Source organism: Diachasmimorpha longicaudata, chromosome 16 (genome assembly GCF_034640455.1).
Source record: "Diachasmimorpha longicaudata isolate KC_UGA_2023 chromosome 16, iyDiaLong2, whole genome shotgun sequence".
Lineage (NCBI taxonomy): Eukaryota > Metazoa > Arthropoda > Insecta > Hymenoptera > Braconidae > Diachasmimorpha > Diachasmimorpha longicaudata.
Window position 1 is genome coordinate 3,092,567 of NC_087240.1, and position 21,623 is coordinate 3,114,189.

The 21,623-nt window shown below is 41.8% G+C and overlaps 4 protein-coding genes across 7 annotated transcripts in view; 1 reads left to right on the forward strand and 3 right to left on the reverse strand.

Moving 5' to 3' along the window:
- Nucleotides 1–299: 299 nt before the first annotated feature.
- Nucleotides 300–6,810, reverse strand: LOC135169975 (proteasome activator complex subunit 4B-like). The gene is made up of 4 exons (XM_064135438.1): nucleotides 5,984–6,810; nucleotides 908–5,750; nucleotides 636–815; nucleotides 300–510 (listed from the first exon to the last, which is right to left on the reverse strand). The coding sequence occupies exons 1-4, from the start codon at nucleotides 6,262–6,264 to the stop codon at nucleotides 376–378; spliced, it is 5,439 nt and encodes a 1,812-aa protein (XP_063991508.1). The 5' UTR covers nucleotides 6,265–6,810; the 3' UTR covers nucleotides 300–375.
- A 393-nt stretch (nucleotides 6,811–7,203) lies between these two features.
- LOC135170004 (sialin) lies at nucleotides 7,204–10,496 on the reverse strand. Its single transcript, XM_064135496.1, has 8 exons — nucleotides 9,864–10,496; nucleotides 9,282–9,456; nucleotides 8,828–9,064; nucleotides 8,353–8,655; nucleotides 8,126–8,249; nucleotides 7,912–8,045; nucleotides 7,473–7,736; nucleotides 7,204–7,398 (listed from the first exon to the last, which is right to left on the reverse strand). Exons 1-8 carry the CDS (start codon nucleotides 9,914–9,916, stop codon nucleotides 7,222–7,224), a joined length of 1,467 nt encoding a protein of 488 aa, XP_063991566.1. The 5' UTR covers nucleotides 9,917–10,496; the 3' UTR covers nucleotides 7,204–7,221.
- Nucleotides 10,497–12,241: 1,745 nt separating this feature from the next.
- LOC135169993 (E3 ubiquitin-protein ligase synoviolin A) overlaps nucleotides 12,242–21,623 on the forward strand; it is a 29,012-nt gene continuing 19,630 nt past the window's right edge. The window contains exons 1-4 of one of the 2 annotated variants that reach the window (XM_064135476.1): nucleotides 12,242–12,370; nucleotides 12,440–12,583; nucleotides 12,654–12,764; nucleotides 15,529–15,585. In XM_064135476.1, coding sequence (XP_063991546.1) covers nucleotides 12,554–12,583; nucleotides 12,654–12,764; nucleotides 15,529–15,585 — 198 coding nt within the window. In that variant the 5' untranslated portion in view covers nucleotides 12,242–12,370; nucleotides 12,440–12,553. Of the gene's footprint in view, nucleotides 12,371–12,439; nucleotides 12,584–12,653; nucleotides 12,765–15,262; nucleotides 15,403–15,528; nucleotides 15,586–21,623 lie in introns of those variants that run through there. The other variant, XM_064135478.1, reaches the window with a different exon arrangement.
- On the reverse strand, nucleotides 13,142–15,428 carry LOC135170028 (uncharacterized protein). 3 transcript variants are annotated; one of them, XM_064135522.1, is made up of 2 exons: nucleotides 15,282–15,428; nucleotides 13,142–14,141 (listed from the first exon to the last, which is right to left on the reverse strand). In XM_064135522.1, exon 2 carries the CDS (start codon nucleotides 13,802–13,804, stop codon nucleotides 13,361–13,363), a length of 444 nt encoding a protein of 147 aa, XP_063991592.1. In that variant the 5' UTR covers nucleotides 13,805–14,141; nucleotides 15,282–15,428; the 3' UTR covers nucleotides 13,142–13,360. The 3 variants fall into 3 exon arrangements, with proteins under 3 accessions (XP_063991592.1, XP_063991593.1, XP_063991594.1); XM_064135523.1 differs by lacking the exon at nucleotides 15,282–15,428 and adding an exon at nucleotides 15,027–15,210; XM_064135524.1 differs by lacking the exon at nucleotides 15,282–15,428 and adding an exon at nucleotides 14,604–14,758.

Sequence of the window (21,623 nt, forward strand, 5' to 3'; positions counted from 1 at the left end):
TCAAGGTCCTTGACCTTCACAATATTCAAGAACATTTCTGAAGACGTCAGAATTTTGGGTTTATTTATTTTTAATTATCTTGATAATGAGAGAATTTAGATTTTTTTTTTTGTGGAAAAATGATTTTCTCACAATGATTTTATTACATTTTCCGCTGAATTAATTGGCGAATAGCTAATCCATTATTAATCGAATGCAAATTAAAATTAGCGGACGAGAGCCAAAAAAACCGCGTCAATTACATTTTCCGACGATGAAATCATATTTTTTACAAGACATCATAAATATTAGTTACAGAATTTCGACTAAACCAACTTAAGTGTTTATTATTAATAAAATTGTACAATTAAAATGAATGTACAAAATGAATCACCATTATGCATAGTAAGAAGGAGGAACAGTCAGATCTTGAAGTAAACCCAACTGCGCTTCCGTGAATGATTGAGCATGTGATGCCCATCCGTCGTAGTGAGTCCTCTTGAAGTCACCCAAAGTCTTTCGTATTGTCGTCTGAAAAGACACAATCAATCAGAACCAATGTTCATTAACGATTGGTCAGGTGCATGAACAATTCTCCACGAATTGTTAATTATTTCATACGTTAATTATTCCATTTGTATGTGGAGAAGACTCACCGGAATGGGCTGTGGATCGTTAAGACGTAGATTAAGGTACTCAAAGATAGAGGGTACATATTTTGGTATTTGATAAGGATGTGCTCGTACGAATGCACACAATCCAAGAACCCCAGCATGCCTCAATCTCAAATCATCAGGCTTCTTAATCTCGATCTTCGACTTTAATTTAAATTCTTCCTGAAATCCGAGGAAACCGCATTAATACCTCAGGAGGATAACGAGACAAATGAAAAGAATAAATGAAATTCATTTAAAAATTCAACACTCACCAGCAGTGCCTGAGGCTCAGGGACAAAAGTACAGTGGAGTAATCCACAGAGGACTTGCCCAGCCTTCTCCCTCACCTCAACTCTCTCATCCTCCAACATCCTCAGGACGAGCCCCTGAACCCTGGCTACCCAGTCTGTACAACTGAGGATCACTCCCATGTTATAGAAGACGAACACCTCCAAAAAGCTCAAGCAGGAACTCCTGGCAGACCATGAGCTCTCCCCAAAGACCTTCTCAATGTCTCCAAGGACCTCTTCCATGACCCTAGGAAGTGTTTGTGTCTGTGCAAGCGCTGCCAATGCTCTTCTGCAAGCGATTCTCAACTCATCATCTCCATCGCAATTCTCAAGCTGGCACAGAATCGTCAGGAGTTTTGTCGAATCAGGAAGTATACCTCGATCACTGGTGAAAGCATGACTGCAAATCCACTTGCAGACTGTCTTCAACAGACTGACCTCGGTCTTCCTCGCCTCAAGATCACTGGAGTCAACATCCGAGAGTTTTACCAGCTGTGGGAGGACCCTGCCCATGAGGTCCTTCGCCCTGGGTCTCATTCTCTCGGCCTCTGGGCTCCCCACGTTGTAATCAGCTGAAAAAATCAGTGTCAGAAGACCACCGAGGCTGTCTCTGACGTTCTGGAAGGGATCTGCAAGCAGTCGCTTCTCTACTCTGTCCAGGAGCCTCACACAGAGCTCGGAGACCCTCCAGGATTGGTTTATGAGGGTTGAGTGAATGATGAAAAGCCTCTGGCACTCGAGGAACGAAGCTGTGGCATTTGCCAGGGCTGGCTCCTCCATCAGACACTCCAGCAGCCAGTGATGTCTGTTGGGATCCCTCCGCCTGAACGACTGACCAAAGCAGATACCCCAGCCCCTAGCCGTCTCCATCGTGATGTTCTCCAGAGCAATTCTGATTATTGGAAGGATTTTCTCCCACATTTCAACAACCATGTCGAAGTCCCAGTGCTTCGAACCCCGGATCATCCCGGCTATTATCTCTGATGCACACAGCTGACTGCTCTCCTGCTTCTGGGTAACAAGGCTCGACAAATGAGGAAGGAAGAGGTCCACGAGCTGGACCCCATGATTCCTGAACAGGCCCTTATAAAGTTGAAATCTTAATTCATTATATCTGTCCTTTCCCTTTCGCTCCTCCAGGCTATTGAATTTTATCAGCTTGGCGATGTGACTGGGATCGGTGATGAACGTCTCCACCAGGCGCTCCGAGGAATTCAGTTCACGGTCCGGACCCAGTGGGGGCTGTTGGTCAGATGGGGCGTAGACTGTCAGCTGTTTTGGCCACGTGTAGAAACCTACGTACGGCTCATGAACGTATCTGTTCTCGTTCCACTGCTTCTTCGACAGAGGACGAGTCGAGTAGTTGTACTGGAGGAACAGATTGTCCGATCTTATTCCCAAGGGTGCATTAGGGGGAACTGTTGGGCTCTCTATGAAGATCTTCTTGTGCTCTCTCTTTAACTGCCTCAGAATTGTCACCACCACGGCAATGGCGATCTTCCTCTCTTCCAGGGAATCATGTAAAAGAGCGTTGAGGAAGTAATTCATTACCCTGATAGGATAATTCCTCTGTGAGTGTGCCAGATCCCTCAGTAGCTTCATCCCCATGGCCCTTTGCCTCCAGTGACAATTATTCTCAATCGCACTGACGATAGCCTCCACCAGAGCCTCGTAATTCTCAATGTTCTCACCCTCGCACTGCTTCATCTCCTTCAACCCCACTTGGATCTCGCCATCCGTAGGCTGAAGGAGTGATGGCCTTGGAGAACTCTCCCACAACTCTCCAGCAATCTCTACACACCTGTCAGGGACATCCAGCTTGATGGCGACATTGTGGAAGCCCCTGAAAATAGTGTCTGCGAGACAATTCTTCAGTTTTATCACGGACATCTTTTCCGAGGGCTTTGACATCAGCAGTGCTGGCCAGAGGTTGCGCAGAAAATTCCAATCCCTGGTGGCCACCAGGGAATTGTTCCTAGGACCCAGCAGGAGATACAGAAGCCCCTTGTGCGCCTCGTGGTGCTCCTCGGGATCTCTGCTCAGCATCTCCACCAGATGGGGCATCATGAACTTGTAGGAATAAGGAAAGTACACAAAAGCCACGAACAACACATCTTGGGAGCTTGTCCTCACGTCTGCGTATGTACTTGTTGCCAGGTTAAATAACTGGAGCATTATGTCCTTGTGGAAGGGCCTGAGACTATAGAAGGTCAAGTAAATCCTCATCTCGTGCTGCAACTCAGTTCTCTCGATTATGTATTCAGCAAGATGCTTTCTCTTCTTTATTAGATCGTCTCGGAGTTCCATTTTGAACAGCCTCATCGCTGCTGAATGCCTCTTGTGGCTGTCCACGTGACGGTATTTTCCCAGCAACAAGACACTCCATATCAGTGGAAGCACTTTCAAGCTTTTAGTGTCGTCGGCAGAGGATTTCAACATCATCTCCTGGAACTGTGACAACACTTTTACCATCTCCTGACGCACGTTACCACCGTCTGGCATTTTGATTTCTCCTTTAATCCCCACGAGGGGGATTATCTCGAGTGCGTCGATGGATGTGGAATCATCCTGGGGAACAGGCAGGAATGAAATGCATCCCTCAATAATTCGATAAATGATAGTGAGACTGGTGAGAAGCTCCTGCCTGCTGATGGAGTTTCCGGTGGACACGTACTCCTTGATATTGGCAATCTCCACAAGCATGTACCTATCGAAGATCTTCTGAATCATCGCTATCTCCTCTTCCCCAGGGACATACCACTGCAGCTCCATCTCGTCGATGTCCGTTCCCTGCCCCCAGTCCAGGACATAGGGGTAATTGGGATCATTATAATCCCTAGAGTTGTACGTGTAATTGGAGCAAACAGCCATGTTTGACAGGGAGCTCAGTATCGTCTTCAGGATCCTGCTGGCCAATTTCGATCCTTCCCGGGACTTCAGGTGCAGTGTGCTGTCCAGGATCTCCATAAGGGTATCCATGTGGGGGAGGAGATCGGTGCCCTTCGTGTCGACGATATTCGCGACGAGTAGGAGAGCATAGAGAAGCCTGTCGTCCAGGTTCTCCTCCTTGGCAACATCTCCCTCCTCCATGAATTCGAGAATTGTCTTCGCCAGCCCTGGCAGGAGAGCTTTCAGGGTCTCCCGACCGTTCACCCTCGAGAAACTCCTGCACAGGGAGGCTGCCAGGGGTCCCGAGATCCTCGTCTCGAAGACTCTCTCAGTCACGAATATCCTGAGTTTGTGGAGGGCTGATTGGTAGATGTCATTGCTCGTCCTCAGAAGCAGACGCATGCAGACTGATCCCAGGGCCATCTCCACCATCGACTCGACCTTGCTCTTCCCATTGTTTTCCTGGTTCTCGTGGGACACGTACTCGAGAGTGCTCGATTCAATCAGGGAGAATATTCGCTCGAAAAACTGGAGAATAAAGTCCTCGAACTGGGCTGTCTCCTCGCAGACCAGTCTATCATCATCCTCGAGGTCTCCCGAGCAGCGGGACGAGTCAGTGATGGGGACCATCGTTGCGTAGACTGAGATCAACCTGAAGGTTGCAAATGACTTGACTAGATCATTCCCGTCGATCCCAGGAAGGGACGACATCAGCAAAGGAATGACCCTCGAGGGCCCCTCGTCGTACGTGTACCCAGTGTTGACATTCCTTCTCCCCTGTATCAAGGCTCGAGCAACTGCAGTGACAGCAGCCATCGAGGCGGTGAGCTTGTGGGGTTCTGTCAGGGAATCCAGAGTTGAAAACATCCTCTCGATGACGTTGGGAATCACCAAGTTGGGACGAATGGTGGAGAGCAGACGGAAGACTGTGGACGTTGCATTATTGCTGGACTGTCCAAACATTGCTGTCATCGCCACTGGCATCATACTGGTCACGAAGGCATCGACATCGGCATCAGTGAGCTTGTGGGACTCTGGGATTGGCGTCTCCCAGGAAGCCCTTGGATACCTCTCGGTGTTCAGCCGATACACGAACTGCGTTGCTAATTTGCTCAGGAGGTCTTTCAGTTTATCAACCCAGGGGCCGACGTTCGCCTGGTAGAAGTACGTCTCCACTGTCTTGAGGAATTTCTCGAGGTGAAACTGGCCCAGGGAGTCGGGACCTAGGATCGAGACAATCCACAGGGCCATTGACTGGGTGTCTATTTGGTGGAGTTTCCCTCCTTGAGTCTGCTTGTAGTGGACTGGGAGATTCAGGCAACGAATGAACCTAGTGAACATCAGGGGAATTTGGGGAGTCCAGTCAATGTAGCCGATGTTCCTGCACGCCAGCTTCGCCATCAGGCACATCATCAAGGTCTGCCATGCAGCTGCATTGTGGGTTGTCTCCCAGAGGGCCATCAGCTCGTCGAACCAGAGGCGAAAACCTGATGAGTGCAAATCTGGGGGCAGTTGGAGAGGCAGAAAACTGTCCAAGTTATCTATCGCTTTTGTCATGCCGCAGGGGTCCAGGGGGCATATGTGGGGGCGGATCTCGTCGAGGATCTCTTGAGTTGCTGAGACCGGGAAGTAAACTTTGGCAACGTGTATGAGACTGTGGATGACTTTGGGGAGCCTCGGGAGAAGACGGTTCATATCTGATGACGATATGCTGACATCGATGAGCCTCTTCTTCAGGTCGTACAGAGGCCTCCAGGGGAGCTCCAAGTCACTCGGGGTCAGCAGCTTCGTCTTTCGAAGGAGCACGATCAACGTAGATCCGAATAAATTCAGAAGACGGGACTCCAAGTCTGGTATTGTTGTCAATTCGTACATCAATTTTATGAAGATTATGTGGTCTTCCTTTGTGAATCTTAGACTGTAGAGTTTCATGTACCTGAAAAATTGGAAACGAATATTTTGAAAATGATGACTTTGGAGAAAAATTTGTGACATTTTTTTTACTGTCTTCATGTCAGTAGGACTCACCAAAAAAAAATTACAAAACGGTTCTTAGCTTTTTTCGAGGTTCCAATTACTAAGTTTATTAAAAAATATGACAAAGCGTTTTCTGTGGATAATGACATTCAGAACGAAAATCTTATAATGTTGTCAGTAGTACATCCTCACCATTGAAGCTTCAAGGTAGCATAAGCACAGTCTGGCTGGAGCTTCCTCAGGGCCACAGCCCTCCCCAGCTGTCCCTTGATGACAGCCAGGAGGGCCATGGCCTCTTTGTTGAGTTCGTCAGCATAAGGAAGCAGTTTATTGTACTTATTTGTCAGTTGAAACTCCAGGCCCAAGCTCTCGGTGGAGGATTCCATCGTAACATCATCCTCCTCATCTCGATCGTAAATATCGTCCAGTAGTGGTTCATCACTCACGCACTTCCTCTCAATGATCAAGTCCATCGTGTAACCTCTTGAAAAGTGAGATTAACTTTTTAATTTTACTACTAGTCCAACTACTGAGTCGTGTCAACCACTGAAGACCGATGAAAATAATCTGGTGATTCAGTCAACGACGACTTGCTTATTCCTTCATTTTTCATCGAGTCATGTCCCATTGGTGTCCGCCATACTTGATGAATTGTATATTTTATATTGGAACAAAGGCAGGTGCTCGTGTCACCTCCGGGGATTTAATTGCGTCCAAACTTGTTATGTTAATAGCTTGGTACATCTCATGTGGACTGTCCAGGCCGAGATTACGAGGGTGGACCTCTGAGGATGGGGTAACTTGATGAAATAACAAAGGAATGTTGGACAGTTTGCACAGAATTAGCTGTCGGGAGGGTGACTGATAGAAGGCCTTGGATTTTTTTAATTGTGCGCACGCATCACTCGACCTGTTGGCGGTTTAAAAACAGCTGATGAGTCTGATTTGATTGAGGACGTTTGACAGCAACGAAAATGGACCCATCATCAGAAATATCTCGGGATTCAGTAAAAGGATTTTCGAAAATCAGGTGTGTTGTCAAAGGTGATTTCCTAACCTCAAAAACGAGAGATAACTTCAGCAATTTACATTGTTTGCTGTGGTCACATTTTTATTCACATTTTTCTAACCCAAAAATATTTCTCACACAGTATTTTGTAAATATCTGGGAATTCCCCAGGTGAAGCAGAAAATGTGATAAAAATTTCTGCATCGAGAATGAATTTTTCCACAAAAAAGTGTTTTATGGTATCAAAACATTGTGACACGTTTTAGCAATAAAAAGCAAATTCGCCAAAACATAATTTTAATAGTTGAGAACTTCGATTCGTTTTGAAGAAAATGTCAATGCTTTCAAAAGAAGACATAACTCATCAAATTCAGGTCATTCATACAAGTGATATAACATTAAATCCAGCTAATTATAACATTTATTTCGCAATATCGTCCACTTCCAATCCCTCATTAATATACAATGGTAAATCCTTTTTCTTCGGCTCCTCAGCCCACTTCTGTCTCTCTCCCGAAGCGAACAGCCCATAGATCACGGCGCCTATCAGGTAAACACTCCCAGCGATGATGAAGACCATTCTCCATTCCTCAGGAGTCTACAATGGTAAACAGGGATTATCAGCCATCGTACTCGTCCCAATTCCATTAACATTATTGCAGTAATGCAGACCTTATCTTTAACAATGTACCCCGTAATTATAGGGCTAACGATTCCAGGAAGCGTTGCAATGGTGTTACCGATTCCCATGAGAACACTGGCGTGTTGAGGGGCGATGTCCAGGTGATTAACGCTGAATCCGGACCAAGCGAAACCACCGAGACCCACAGCAATCGTTATGCATACTACTGCAGCTGTTGCTGATGATACGAAGGCTGAAGTGATCATGAAGATTGTTTGGGAGAGGAAGGCACCGCAGTTGAAAATTTTCCGTACCTTCGAAAATTAAAGAACGAGTGAATTGTAATTAGTCAAGAAATTAATCGCATTTCTGGTGAAAATTTGCTGAATTAATTAATCAATTGATTGTTCCGACGTTTCGGTCTTGTGAGAGCACCACAAATTACTTTTTTATTTAATCTCCCCATTACGTTCGTGCTCATTGAATTACCTGTGTCGTTGATAAGACTTTACTAGACCTCAGGTAATCAGCCAATTGCCCCGAGAACTGTAAGACAATTGCCATGACGAGATACGGAACTGCCGACAGGAAACCCGTCTTCTCCAACTTGAAATTCAGAACATCTAAACGTCGATTAAAAAATTATGCAATTTTATCTGAATTGAATTGATTAAATAATAATAAAGGCAGAAGATTTTTTTACCACTCATGAAGGTGGGTAATTGCGTCAACATCGTGTAGAATCCCCAATTTTCACTGAAATGCGCCGATACTATGGCCCAAACTGGTGGTGATTTTAGGATTTCTCCCCATGGGTGCTTCACTTGCTACATAAAAACAATGATTTAAAGTCATGTTTAAGGGTTACAACACTTTTGGGATCGTGAAAAAAATTTCCAATGGCACATTTAAATATGAATGATTACAAACCCCCCTGTCGGTGTGCCCCAGTGACCTCTTGATGTATTCCAGTTCCCCCCTGGTAATCCTGGGATCATCCTCGGGCTTGTCGGTGACGAGGGCCCACCAGAAGACGAACCAGACGAGTCCCATTACTCCGAAAACGTAGAAGACCGAGGGCCAGCCCCAGTACTCGGCCATCACCCCGGATGCCGGCATCGCAAACACCGTTCCCACGAAGCTACCTGAAAAGGCGAGGGTCGCCAGCTTTGACCTTTCCAGTGGAGGGGCCCAGTTCGCCCATATGGCATGGATGCACGGGTATGTCACACCCTGAAATCATTTTATCATATTGATTCATGTCTCGTTAATTGAGGACTTAACTTTGAAGACATGGAAATGAATTATTGAATTAGTGACATAATTAATTATTACCATGACCCAAAAAAAAAATTTTAAGTCTTGAGGAAAATACCAAATTCCTCGCGATAATTTTTTAAATCACCTCGAAGACTCCCTCGACGACCCTCAGTGCGACTAAGACATAAACGCTGGTTCTTGTCAACGGTGGGGTGATGAGGGTCAGAAGGGCTGTGGACGCTATTCCAAGGCCAAAAATTTTTTTACCTCCCATCTTTGCACTGAGCCATCCTCCCAGAAATTGCGTGCTTATGTAACCGTAGAAGAACGAACTCAGGACAAGTCCCTGGAGCTTCGAATCCCAGTCGAACTCTGGTGCGTGCTAGATAATTAAAAATAGTTTCTTTAAATATTAATCCTGAGATTAATCTGTCAAAAATATTCTTCATGCGCAACACGAGCGCAGACAATCCCTCAAAAAGTGGCTTAAAAAATTGAACATTTCACCTCGAAACGATAAAGAATAGATAAATAAAAAAAAATTGCAAAGGTAATTTTTGCAATTTTTTTTTATCAATATCACGGTATTGCACACTGACCTTGTCGGATTTCGATGTCATTGCGACAATCGCAACACTCAGGTTCACGCGAAGGATGTAGGATACGAAAAATCCTAAGAAGGCCAGGAAACCGACGACGTAACGGCGTTTTTGCCAGAATCTCCAGCCAACGTCTTCATCCGTCGCGTCTTCCATCGGATCTTCTTTTCTTACACTGCACATATTTCGGATAAATTACGGATCATTCCTCAATCACTAGCAACAATTTATTTAAATATATTTAACTCTGCTATTCAGTAATAATTAATGAATTATTGGAGTACAACGAGTTTGTCAATAAGAACCATTTCTTTCAAGACTCATTAACAATTTTCTAGGACTCGAAGAGATGAAATCCGAAAGTTTCAATACTTGCACTCAATTTGGAACAACAATGTCCTGAAAAACACTTCAGCAATGTGAAGGTGCAACAATGTACTGTACATTAATGCTCTGAAAACCTCTTTAACACATTGCACAATGAGAATGTTTGCAATAACTGTCCGCGAATTCCACGATAACAAAACCCCTTCCAGAGACGTAAGTCACATTTTATTTAAATAATGAAAATGGATTTATTACCTGCCATAGGATGGCTCCTTCTTCACCTCGAGATTCATCTCCTTTCCGTCCATATTTGACTCTCAAACGAAATCTCGAAATCTCTTTCGCTATCAGAATTCTTCTAAAAAAATCAGCGATTCGACTGCAAATCCCATTAAACTCTTAATCACACGCGTTATCAGGTACCTCGACTCTACATATTTGCTCTGACATTATCCGACTCCTGCGGCAATATGCACGAAAACGTCTAAAACATTCACAAGCCTTCGGTTGCCCAATGCCGAAGAGATCGACTAGGAACGGGGAAACTTTCACTTCAGCCCAGGACTCGACATTGACATATAGAACACTTTTCCGTGTTTAATCGAATGTCTAATGTACTTTCGTGACGAAACTGGATGACAACGAGCTGTCCAGTGTTGGAGTGAAGGTGGCTGGCCCAGTTTTTCGATGGTAATTAATTTTTTAGAAGGCAACGCCTTTGGAAAAATTCAATCAAACCCGAGGGGACCACAATAATCGGCTTCGACAGCTGGGGGACCTTCTGGAGGCGCCTGAACCTCGTTAGATCGTCCCGAGACTCGCGGATTACGGAGTCACGGTCGCACACCAACTGGAATTGCAATTGATAACACACGGAAGTCAACGGTTTAACTGGTTACGAGCGGGAGAAGTGGCCACTGTTTTGGTACCTCCCCTTTTGCAGGAGAAGCCGGACGTCGTGGCTCTTGCATTGCATTCCGTGATTTTGAATTGCGAGATGCGGTAGGTGGTTGATTACATGGCACTGAATGAGGTGGGGATAATTCAATTATTGGGGATTTTGAGGAAACGGTGATTAAGTGTTTTGTTGATAACGCTGGATTCATTTTTTAAACAGTTGACCCTATTTCCGGACGATTTCATCTTATTATATTTTATAACTATTTTTGCAGTTCGATTTCGCAGGAACTTATGCCCTTCTCCATGAGTTCCAGCCACTCAAACTGGAGCCACTAATTTCAAATTAATAGAATAAGAAATTTTATTGAGCCGTCTCTCAATTTATAAAATTAAATCAATGGAATTCCCTCAGCGTTAATTACTTTCTATCACTCCTGCGTCCGATAATCCCTATCAGCATTAGAAACTCAATGGAATCATCCGTCATTCCGAAGTATTTACTAGTAATCATGAAAGGAATGACGGAAAATGTCATTACGGAGTCGTTGTCACCGAATCTCACCTACAAATTCCCTACTATACATCGCGTTTCCCGAGTGATAACCGATGACTTATCAGATGCTCCGAGAGGTCCTAGATAAGAATTATTAGTCTTCCCCGGGGAGTTCACGGATGAACTGCCAAAGCTGCAGAGTCCACCCTCGCACGATGATGTTCCTTTTCGTAACGATTGTGTTGATACTTCAGGGCGGGTGCTCCATGGGTTACCAATACACTAGCGATTATGGTTGACCATTTATTAATTAAAAATTTCAAAGATATCCTCTTGGTTTAACTTGATAACAAGTTGTATTACAAATGGTTTTTTTCGACAGATTTCGCCCCGAAAGGAATTGTTAGAGTTGGGGATGCTTGTGGAAGAGATTGGCAATGCATACCCAATGCTTTTTGCCGGGTTCAGCAGAGCTGCTGGTGTGAGCCCAACTACTCTCCCTCGGTGGATCGGGCAACGTGTCATGCAAGTAAGTTATCCATTAAATTATTTCAATTCAATTATTGAATATTTCTAAACGATTATCTCGTAGAGAAAATGATTATCATCATTTCAATAATTTCTTCTTCATTATTAATTCTAGTTCTGTAATTATTGTTCTCAAAATTGATAGAATGTTACTACATTTTTTTATCTAAAAAGGCAGAGAGTTTAAGGAGGAATGGAATGTTGCGTAAAAATTATTAATTACTCTGGAAAAATTATGTGACAGACCAGGACAATATACGTTATTTTTATCAACTATTTCTCCTCGCGTCGGGATGCGACACGATGATTCACTGAATGAGTCAGGTATTAATCTATCGTTGAAGATCGCTATCAGTTTCGAAAATTCCCGTTTGTCGATTTAGAGAACAGGTTTTTTTTAAACACAATTGTCCTTATTTCTTCTTCCAAATGTTCAAAAAATTACGACATTGGTGAACGACTTTTCGCAGGGGTTTAACAATTTTTAAAGTATTAAACGACGGTTTGGAATGATTCGATCAGTGTCACTCATTAGAAATAAAAAACTAATTACGATAGCTATATCAGTTAATTTGTTTTTCGTGATAAGTCTCGAACATTTTGAATTCTTGACGTGTTTCTGTTGGCTTTTCCAAATTAATTTATCATATTTGTCCCTTCGAGGTTGTCATTTAGGGATTCACATTGATAAACAAATTCTTAAATAATTCAGATCCTGGCGCCTACTGCAAAAGCAACAGAGATTGCATGACGATGTCGAACGCTGAATGCGTTCAGGGCACCTGCCAGTGTAAACAAAACTATCTTTCGGACGTGAAGAACGCCTCCAACTGCTTCATCAGTAAGTATTTAAGCTACTTGAACCTTCCTACCTTTTTCCAACTTTATTTAATATCTTTACTCCTATCAGAACCATCGAAGCCTGGAGACTTCTGCCAACGTCGTGACGACTGCGAGGAGAAGATGCTCAAGGGAGTCTGCGAGAACGAAAGGTGCAGGTGCATGGGGGACTATCGATTCACTAATGAAACAAACACTTGTGTTCAAATTAGAGGTGTTTATTTTTTTAATTTTTAAATTCTTCTAAATTTTTTTCGCGTGTTAAAAGTTTTTTTTTCTTCCAGGAATCTATCAGCCATGCACGTTTCATTACGAGTGCCACGACCCGAAAATCCCTGATGCTCTCTTCTGTCAGAATAGAGAGTGCCGATACACAACGAAATATCTCGATTCAGGTAAATAAACCAACGCATAACCGTTTAATATTTTTTTTAATTAAGAATTTTTTCTTGTGCATGTCGTAAAAATTGAAATTTTTTTCGTCAGTTTCATCAGCTGGCTCCACTGGTTTCTCGTCCACTGTACTTGGAATTTCCGCATTGTCGATCATCTCGTTAGCCAGGCGGTATTATTTCTAGGATAAGGTTCCATTTTTTTTTTTTCAATTTTTGATTGGTAAAGACTGACTGATGTTCACTCATTATTTATAATCTACCTGATTGCGTTACTTCGCTGAGAATATTTCTACCTTTGAAACTTGAAAGTAAGATTAGTTAGAATAATCAATTTTTTCTGGTATTATTGGATCGAGAGAAAAAAAAACAAGTAAAAATATCAGAAGCTCTCCAAAATTTGTCTTTTATTTTACACAATTTTATGGACGACATTAACAACTATTACCCAACACAATGCCTCGTGCTTAAATAAAGTACGTTGATTCCTCGAAGAAACATCTGAATTTAGTTGGTATAGGTGGAGAGGGTGTCAATCAGACGTTGTCGTATCGAAGGAATTTTGTGAATCATTTATCTACGCTAATCTACCCATCAATTCATTTACTACTTCCAACTCGTTCTATCTGCCCCTGGTCCTTTCCCTCCTCGATCTTCTCTCCGCTCTCCTCCTGCTTCTCATGCTCGCTGATTGAATTCATCTCCTGCTGCTCGAGGTCCTCCAAGTCAGCCTCCTTGTTGCCATAGAGGGCTGGGTACTCGGACATGCAGGTCTGCATTGTTTTGAAGGCGTCGTAGCAGTCGGAGCCCTTGGGCTCAGCTGTCGAGTAATGGAAGCAGGAGAAGGCATCACGAAACTCCACACCACAAGGGCCTGTCGCCATTCCCCCAAGACAGGGACAATTCCAGTTGATGTCGCCATTGGGTAGCAACAAACCTGGACTTGGCTCTGGCTCTGGAAGGGTTATCTTGCTGGGGCTTGCGTGATCCTCCTTCGACACAAATATTACAGTATCTTTGCCCTCTTTAATCACTGTTGGCATCTTGGTACAGCTGATTGACGGTTTGTTTACGCAATTATATCAGTGATTGAATCCTCGACCGTTCGGTAACAAACCGAAAGGACTTGATGATGTCCTGTTCACCGTGTAAATACAATTGTCTTCCTCGTAAGTACTTGCCAGTGTCAGGGAGGCACGCAGTCTTACGTAATCCTGGGAAGAACAACGCAGGATGAAATGACCGGTTGAGGGGTTGTAGCGTATGATGTCGATGCAACAGTTTGCTCCTTTCTCGCCAAATAGCTGCTTCAGTGATTGCGTAACATGGCTCTTCAGAAAGATTGGACTTATTACACGTGATGGGTTCGATGGTAAATGTCTGGGGAGGAAAATAGATCGTTCAGGATTAATTCGTAGGGATCTAGAATTTTTTTCAACTCAGAGCCCATTGCTGGAGCTAGAGTTTAGTTGAAAAATGAACTAGAATTTTTTTAACGTATTTTAATTGTGTGGAATGGAACGAAAAATAGTTAATAAATTTTTTGAAAACAATAAGTTAATTTTCTATGGATTAAAAAAGAGTGTAGTGTAAAAATTTAATTTTATTTGACCTTCAAAATGATCCAGAATGTTAAAAAATGAAAAATGGCGTTAAAAAATGTGTTGTTTTTTGACTTAAACAAATGCAGGTTTCAAAAGACTATTTTTCCGGCATCTTCCCTTCATTTTCTCTTACAAATAGAATTTTATTTTGCAGAAAAAAAATATTTAAATTTGATTTGAAATAGACAATAAAAAAATAGCAATAATCCTTCAGTATTGTTAATCTACAAATTCTTACGCGTTTTTCCTAATAACAAACAATTACAACTCTCCGTCTAAAACTTTTCAATCGGCCATATTGAGGACTATCCCTCTCGACCAATCACAGCACAGCAGGCGCCATGACATCGCCGCCATGACACCGCAACGAACGTGTGTTCATTGTACTTAGAGCGAAAGTAAAACTAAAAGCCGGTTTTGACAAGTATATTCACAATTCTCGGGAATTAGAGAACCCCCTGGGGGGATATAATCCCCTCTTTATGGTCCCGGATGACCTTTTGATTGATCATCAATGGATGACGAAACAGGGGAAGGGGGAGGGGTGTCTATTGCACGTGAAGTTTGGCCGCGAGTTAGGTTAGAGTCGATGGTACGTTGGATTGTTCACAGTGAAGAGGTTTGAGAGACGTTTAACGTGTTAAATGTGATTAATACTAACAGAGATACGTCTAAGTATCGCATATTACTCCATTCGTCGAGACTTGTTTCACTTTTTGTCACTGCCGGGTCACGACTATCACAATGAAAGTAACCCAGCAAAGCACTTTCTGGAAGTCTTCCAAGGTGAAGAACAACAAAATGTGAGGGACAAAAGAATGTGTTTAATGTGTGTACTGGGGAATATGGAGGCTGGGGGATGTGGGGGCACGTGTGTCAGGTGAAATCACTGATGTTATTGGCGATAAAAAATTACCGATGGAATATGCCTCTGAGTCTGTAGAACCTCTTGGTTTTGGACAGCGTGTGTCACTGGTAGATACCGCCATCTGAAAGCTGTTTCCTCGCCATCTTCAGGGTATTCGACAAGTCTTTCGGTGAGTTCTACTCGATTGATACGAGGAGTTTCCTCTGATCCAACAGTAGAATCCCCAGACAGCCAGCCTTGTTTATTGATTATTATTTTGTTGTTAATTAATTTTTTTATTTTTTATCATTTTCAGACACTGGTTTCTCCACATTTTGAAGGTTATGATGTTGCGGAGAGAAATGGCAGTTTGGTGAGTACCAGATTTTTTCTGTTATTTGTTGACAAGTGATAGTGACTGCATGTTGAGGAAAACGTGAGAAATACTGTTTGGACATCAGGAAATTTCCTGTAAAAATGTCCCTCAGATATTTTAGCGAAACTCTGTCCCTTCGCGACAATTATCAAGACATCTACGTCTTCTGGGAGGCAAAAATAAAGGGGAAAATTCATCCTAATTATTTGTCAAATATCTCGAGAGCTACTTCATTAATCGAAATATCTCACAACAATTTTATTAATCCCCAAAATTTACCATAAAAGCGTTTCAATTCAATTAATCCCGGCTAACAAGTATCGACTCTTGTTGCTCCAAGATGTTTTACCTTTACAACATTCCTGGAATATGAATTTTCTTTCTCACAAATTTATCCAAAAGATACCAACTAAACCCTCAAACTGAATATCCCGGGTCATTATTAATTTTAATAGCAGCGTTAAAGCCTCAACAGCCCATACCTCCAACTCTAGTCCCTCCATCCCTTCAGACATCACCCTCTTTCAACAAGAATTCCCTAAATTACCAGAAAAATTAAAAATCCTCCGGATCACCGTAAATTTGTCGGGGGTTTTTCATGGGACCTCTACCCCCAATCGTGCTTATATCCTCCCATGTACACTGGGTTTTAAATCTTCAGCAGACCAACAAATAGACAATCGACTCGGGTCACCTCCATAACCAACTATCGAGGCCATTTAAAATTCCCGATATTGCACCTTGCTCATACCTGAAACGTTAGGACGGATTTTCTTTAACGACCCTTTCACCTCACCACCCACTCATCCGCCCTTTGGTCCAGTCTATGTACAATAAACCGATAGGGCCACTGAGCCCCTTGGCTACATACAGTCTCTCTACCATATACATTATATTATGTACATAATAACACATACATGTGCGTCCATATTGCACATGTAGAATTGTGCTCTGTTGAGAATAGTCCAGGAATGAAATGAAAGGCAGGTACCCGTATGTTTCCAAGCTTCTCTCCCCCTGTATGTGATGGGGGGGAGGAGGAGGAGGTGGAGGAGGAGGGGGGAAGGGAGATCGGATGGTCCCAAGAGTCGACTTCCGCAGGATACCCAATTAACTCTCAGCAGCCGTCGTCCTCATCGCATAGCACCCCTCCCTCAGCCCCCCTTCATGTATACCTGCGAAATAGTACACAGTGCAGGTCCTTTTTCGGTTTATATTACTTCTTCGAGGGGATTTTTCGGCTTCGGTGAAAGAAAAAGTGAACAATAGGCGTGAAAACGTGGTTGGAAGAATACCTAGAGCACTTATAGAGGACTTCCATTATTCTAGATGTGATTGGTCAAGTACCTGATGGAGTTCAATGTGATTTAATAGTTAAAAATTTTTTTTGAATTGTTATAATGTCCCTGGAGGGACTGAGTGGACCCTGGAGTCTAGCTTAATTTATTTGTCGTTCATGAAAATTTTTTTGTATTAGTGGGAAAGATATTTTTTCATTCTGCTGGATGAAAAAATTTAGTTTATGTTTCTGGGACGGAAAAGTGTGATTTATGGGAGTGGAGTGGAGTTAGAATCGCAGTCTTCAGGGTGTGGGGGTTAAAATGTCGGATATGACAGGATTGTAGAGGAATTTTCTGAGTCATGTGATTGTAATTTTTTTTTCCACATTTTCAATAAATGAAAAATTATTTGACGCTCGTGGAATAATTATTTTTGGCCCGTGATCGTCAAGTGATTTTTCAAATATCGTTCACTAATTACTAAAATTGTTACATAAATATTTACCCAATGAAGTCGTGAAAATCGAGTGATAAAAATATTTATTAATCAACTTTGAAGGAATGAAAAATTACGAGACTAATAAAAAAATATAAATTCCATAAAAATTCACAAAATAAATATGAAATCGATTCAACGTATATCCTACCCATCGAATAAACGCACTCTCCCCCCAAAAAAAAAAGTAAATTCACCGAATGCATCCCCGATATTTACAACATTCAATATTATCCATCCGGTGAGCCCCACCTGCCAAATGCTAAAAATGAAAGGAAGCAAGAGAGACATCCCGGAATGATAATACTGAAAAGAGAATCAGGTCTCTGCTTCTCTCCCTCTCCACCTCACTGTCCCCTTTTCCCCTCAATCGTTTCACCCTACACCCGAGGTTTTTTTTTTTTTTTATTCTCTGACCGACATGGTTTCGAAAAGCCCCCTAGGTATAGAACTCAAGAAAGAAAGAGGAGATGAGGATACAACACCCAGAAGACGACGAGTAACACGTGGGGTAAAAATTCGTCTTCGTTTATATTTTCAGTATTTCTCCCTTTTTTATGAATACGTGTGAGTGAATGTCGCATACGAATGTGTACACACGATGATAAGGGGTGTGGCAATGGGCCATGGAGGAGGGGGGGAGGAGTGTTCTTCTGTGTAGTTGTTCACAGTGAACACTTGAAAAAAAAAATATATATATAATAAAAAATAAAACGTGGGTATATTATTCTCGGGGGATCAGAAGAGGGTCCAAATGGCCGGGGGGTTGAGCGGCTGGTGATGTGGTGGGGGGGCCAGGGGGGGGGGTACAAAAAGACCCGGAGAAACCCCAAGGCCTGGCACTGGGCTCAAATACCCGTACCCGGGGTCTCTTTCGGGGTCTCAGCAATGCGGAATATAATCCCCACTACGTGAACACATTCTACACTAACACGTGAATCCATTCAATGGGAGTTGTTGTGAGTGGTTGGGTGTGGAGGATGTAGTGGTGCACATGGACGTTAGTCCGGTCATCTTGAAAATATTGCCTAGTGCATTATACTCCCGCTGGGTACTTGGGACCGATTCTTCATGCGTTTGTGTTGAGTTACTCACACAGTTTGGATTTTTATGCTTTTAAAAACACTTAAAAAAGACGAGCTGAAACTTCTGGTCTGCTGTATGTCAGGGACATGAACGGCAGTGGGACGTGTCATGGAGTGATAATGTTTAAAAAATTTTAACGAATTTAACTGTTTTATGGGGACCGGTATTTAGTGGGTTTTAGGAGAATTTACGGTTTTTGATTGCGACTTTTGGGTGTTTGAAATATTTTTTAACAATTTTGGTTGGTCATTGGGACTCATTACTGTTTTGTATGGATTGCTGAGGTCGTAATAATAAATGCGAAGTGAAGAGAGGAATGAAAAAAATTTTAAGGGGGAAATAATTGTGGAAAAGTCATAACGAACGTTAACAAATGGCAGTTTAGAAATTTGCTAGTTAATGACAGTAGAATAGCCTCGGACTGAAGATCATAAATTCATCCGAAAATTTAAAACCCCTATAATATATCAATTCTTTCGTAGTTGTAAAGTTGAAATTTGAGGCAATATTGTTTAAAATAATCGGAGAAGGATTCCAACGTATCAATAAAAAATAGAACAATAACAGTAGAATTCACTGAGCAAAAATGGTGAAAAAAGTTGAAAAATTTAACTGTTTTATGGGGACCGGTATTTATTGGTTTTTAGGGAATTTATTGTTATTGATTGCGTAAGGTTTTTAACGTTCGTTGGGTCAAAACGACATTTTTGGCCTTTAAAACACGTTTTAACAATTACGTTAATTTTTTTTTCGACTCAAATTACATCTCGTAGATGAATTTTTAACGGCACGATAATAAATGGGAAGGGGAAGAGGAAAATGCAAAAAAATGTAGTGGAACATTATCATACAGAATACATAACATAGACAAAAAATAGCAATTAGCTTGCAAATTAACTATTGAATAACAACAGAAATAATTTAAACTTTACGGTTTCTCGTATCTATTTGCATTAAATAAATACATCGCAAAATTACATTTAATATTATATTTATATTTCCTTAATCAACATGAGAAGCTAGTACTTAAAAATCAAATTGTTTAATGAGTTCATTAACGTTAAATGAGTCGTTTACCCAACTTTAATGGAGAATTCATTCGAAATTAATTGTGTAATTAATCAATTTGTGATAATAAATTGAAAAGCTTTTGGATTTAATAAAAAAATTATGACTTTTCAAAACTCTTCAACATCACTAACCGTTTTATTCCTTGAAAACGATAATTATTTAAACAACCAGAGGCTCAATTCATTGATCTGCATAATCCCTCATCCCTTCCAGGAAATTGATCAAAAAATATAGAAAAAGAGCTCGAATAATTTACCAAAAATCCTGTCCCTTCACTCCATCATCTCCCTCCCCCCTCGCTCCATAAATCCGAACTCTCCAAAATTAATTAATTAATCTATTGCATAATTAATCTATTTCTGATAACAAATTCAAAGGCCTTTCGATTTAATTTAAAAAATCCCGATTTTCCAAACTTCCAATTCAGTATATCAGTAACCACTTTATTCCTTCCGTTAATTACCATAATTATTTAAACAACCGATGTCTCAATCTATCCATCTGCGTAATTCCTCATCCCTTACCAGGAAATTCACTTAAAAAAAAATACGTAGAAAAAGAGCTTTAACAATTCGCCAAAAATCCTCAGTCCCTTCGCTCCGTCAATTCCATTCTACTCCCTCACAACATACATGTGGAGACCCGAAGGATATATAATAGTCTCGGCATGAAATGTTAGTACCCGAGACGTAGGAGGATTGATGACGGCATCCCAACCCCGCTGCGTTATTGGCGCTTCGTAAGAAAGGTCGTTAAGGATTTTCTCTGCCTTCAGTGCCAAATACATGCGAGAGACGGGATAAATGTACAAAAGGGAATGGGGCATTCTCTACCCCCCTTGTGATGCCCCTCCCTCCCTCCCCCTTCCCCAACCCCTCTACCTTATCCTCACCCTCTTCCCCCCGTTCCCCCCCCCCTAATTTTCAACTATTTTTCAACTTCTTTTGCTCACCTCGGTCGTAATGAAACGCAAAGCCGTGAGTACCGAAGGCACCCGGGGATTATTCCACAATGTATGAATGCACATGCGAATGCAAACCGGAGCACACTTGATACACCGGTGGCCTCACTCGCCTTTCTTCATTCTTTTTTTTTTTTTTTTTTTTTTTTTCACCTATGTACAGACGCATGCATGTGCATTAGGCATGTACGAATCGTCTGCGTCGATCGAGGCCTTTGTGAGACCGATCGAGCGCACTCGGTTGTCATTATTGTTTTTTATTTTTTTTTTTTTGTTTCTTTTGGAGTGTATTTTGCGCAGCTTTCAGTGCCTCCAGTTTTTTGATAGGTGGAGAGATGTAGGGGGAGGGAAATTTTTTTTTTTTAATTATGGGGAGAGAAATTTTGGGAGAAATTAGAGTTGTAGAGGTGAAATGATAATGAATGACTTTGGGTCAAGTTTTCTTGGGAAAATGAGATTTGAGGGGTTTGTTTTTGTGATAGTGGATTTTTACGTGGATTTCTATTCGTGGGGAGTATACAGGGATGTGTAAGTGAATGAACACTTGAGATGAAATTTGAAATGTTAATTATTCAAAATTTTTAATGGTCTGGATTTTTCATAATTCAGAATTTACGCGGAGAGGAAAATTCTTGAAAAATTAGGGAACAGTTGTGCACTATTTTAGTGAACGTTCAGGAAAAACTATGAAATGTTCAATTTAAAAAATACGTAATTGTTCCACAACTTTCATTGAATACTATTTTGACTACTAGATTACAGAACAGTCAAGTTATTTATAAACAATTTTTCTCTCCCCATAGATTCAGAGCTTCATTAATTGTCAATGAATTCGATTTTTTTTTCGGTAAATTATATTTTTTTCTTAAAAACCATATGAGAAGAGTCTCCTCCTCCTCCTACCCCCCTTCCCCCTATACTCAGCCCACTAATGAATGAATTGAACCCAGCGAAGGGAATGACATCATAAAATTCTTGAATTCCTCGTTTGTTGGAGCGTTAAAATCTCGTCTGAATAATTTTTTTAATAAAAAAAAAATTATTGAAAATATTCTCACTCTCCGTTACCTTCTTCTGCTTTTAATTTGCTTAGAAAACCCACAGCCTCGAAATCCCCTCCATCTAACTCACCCGGTGTGTT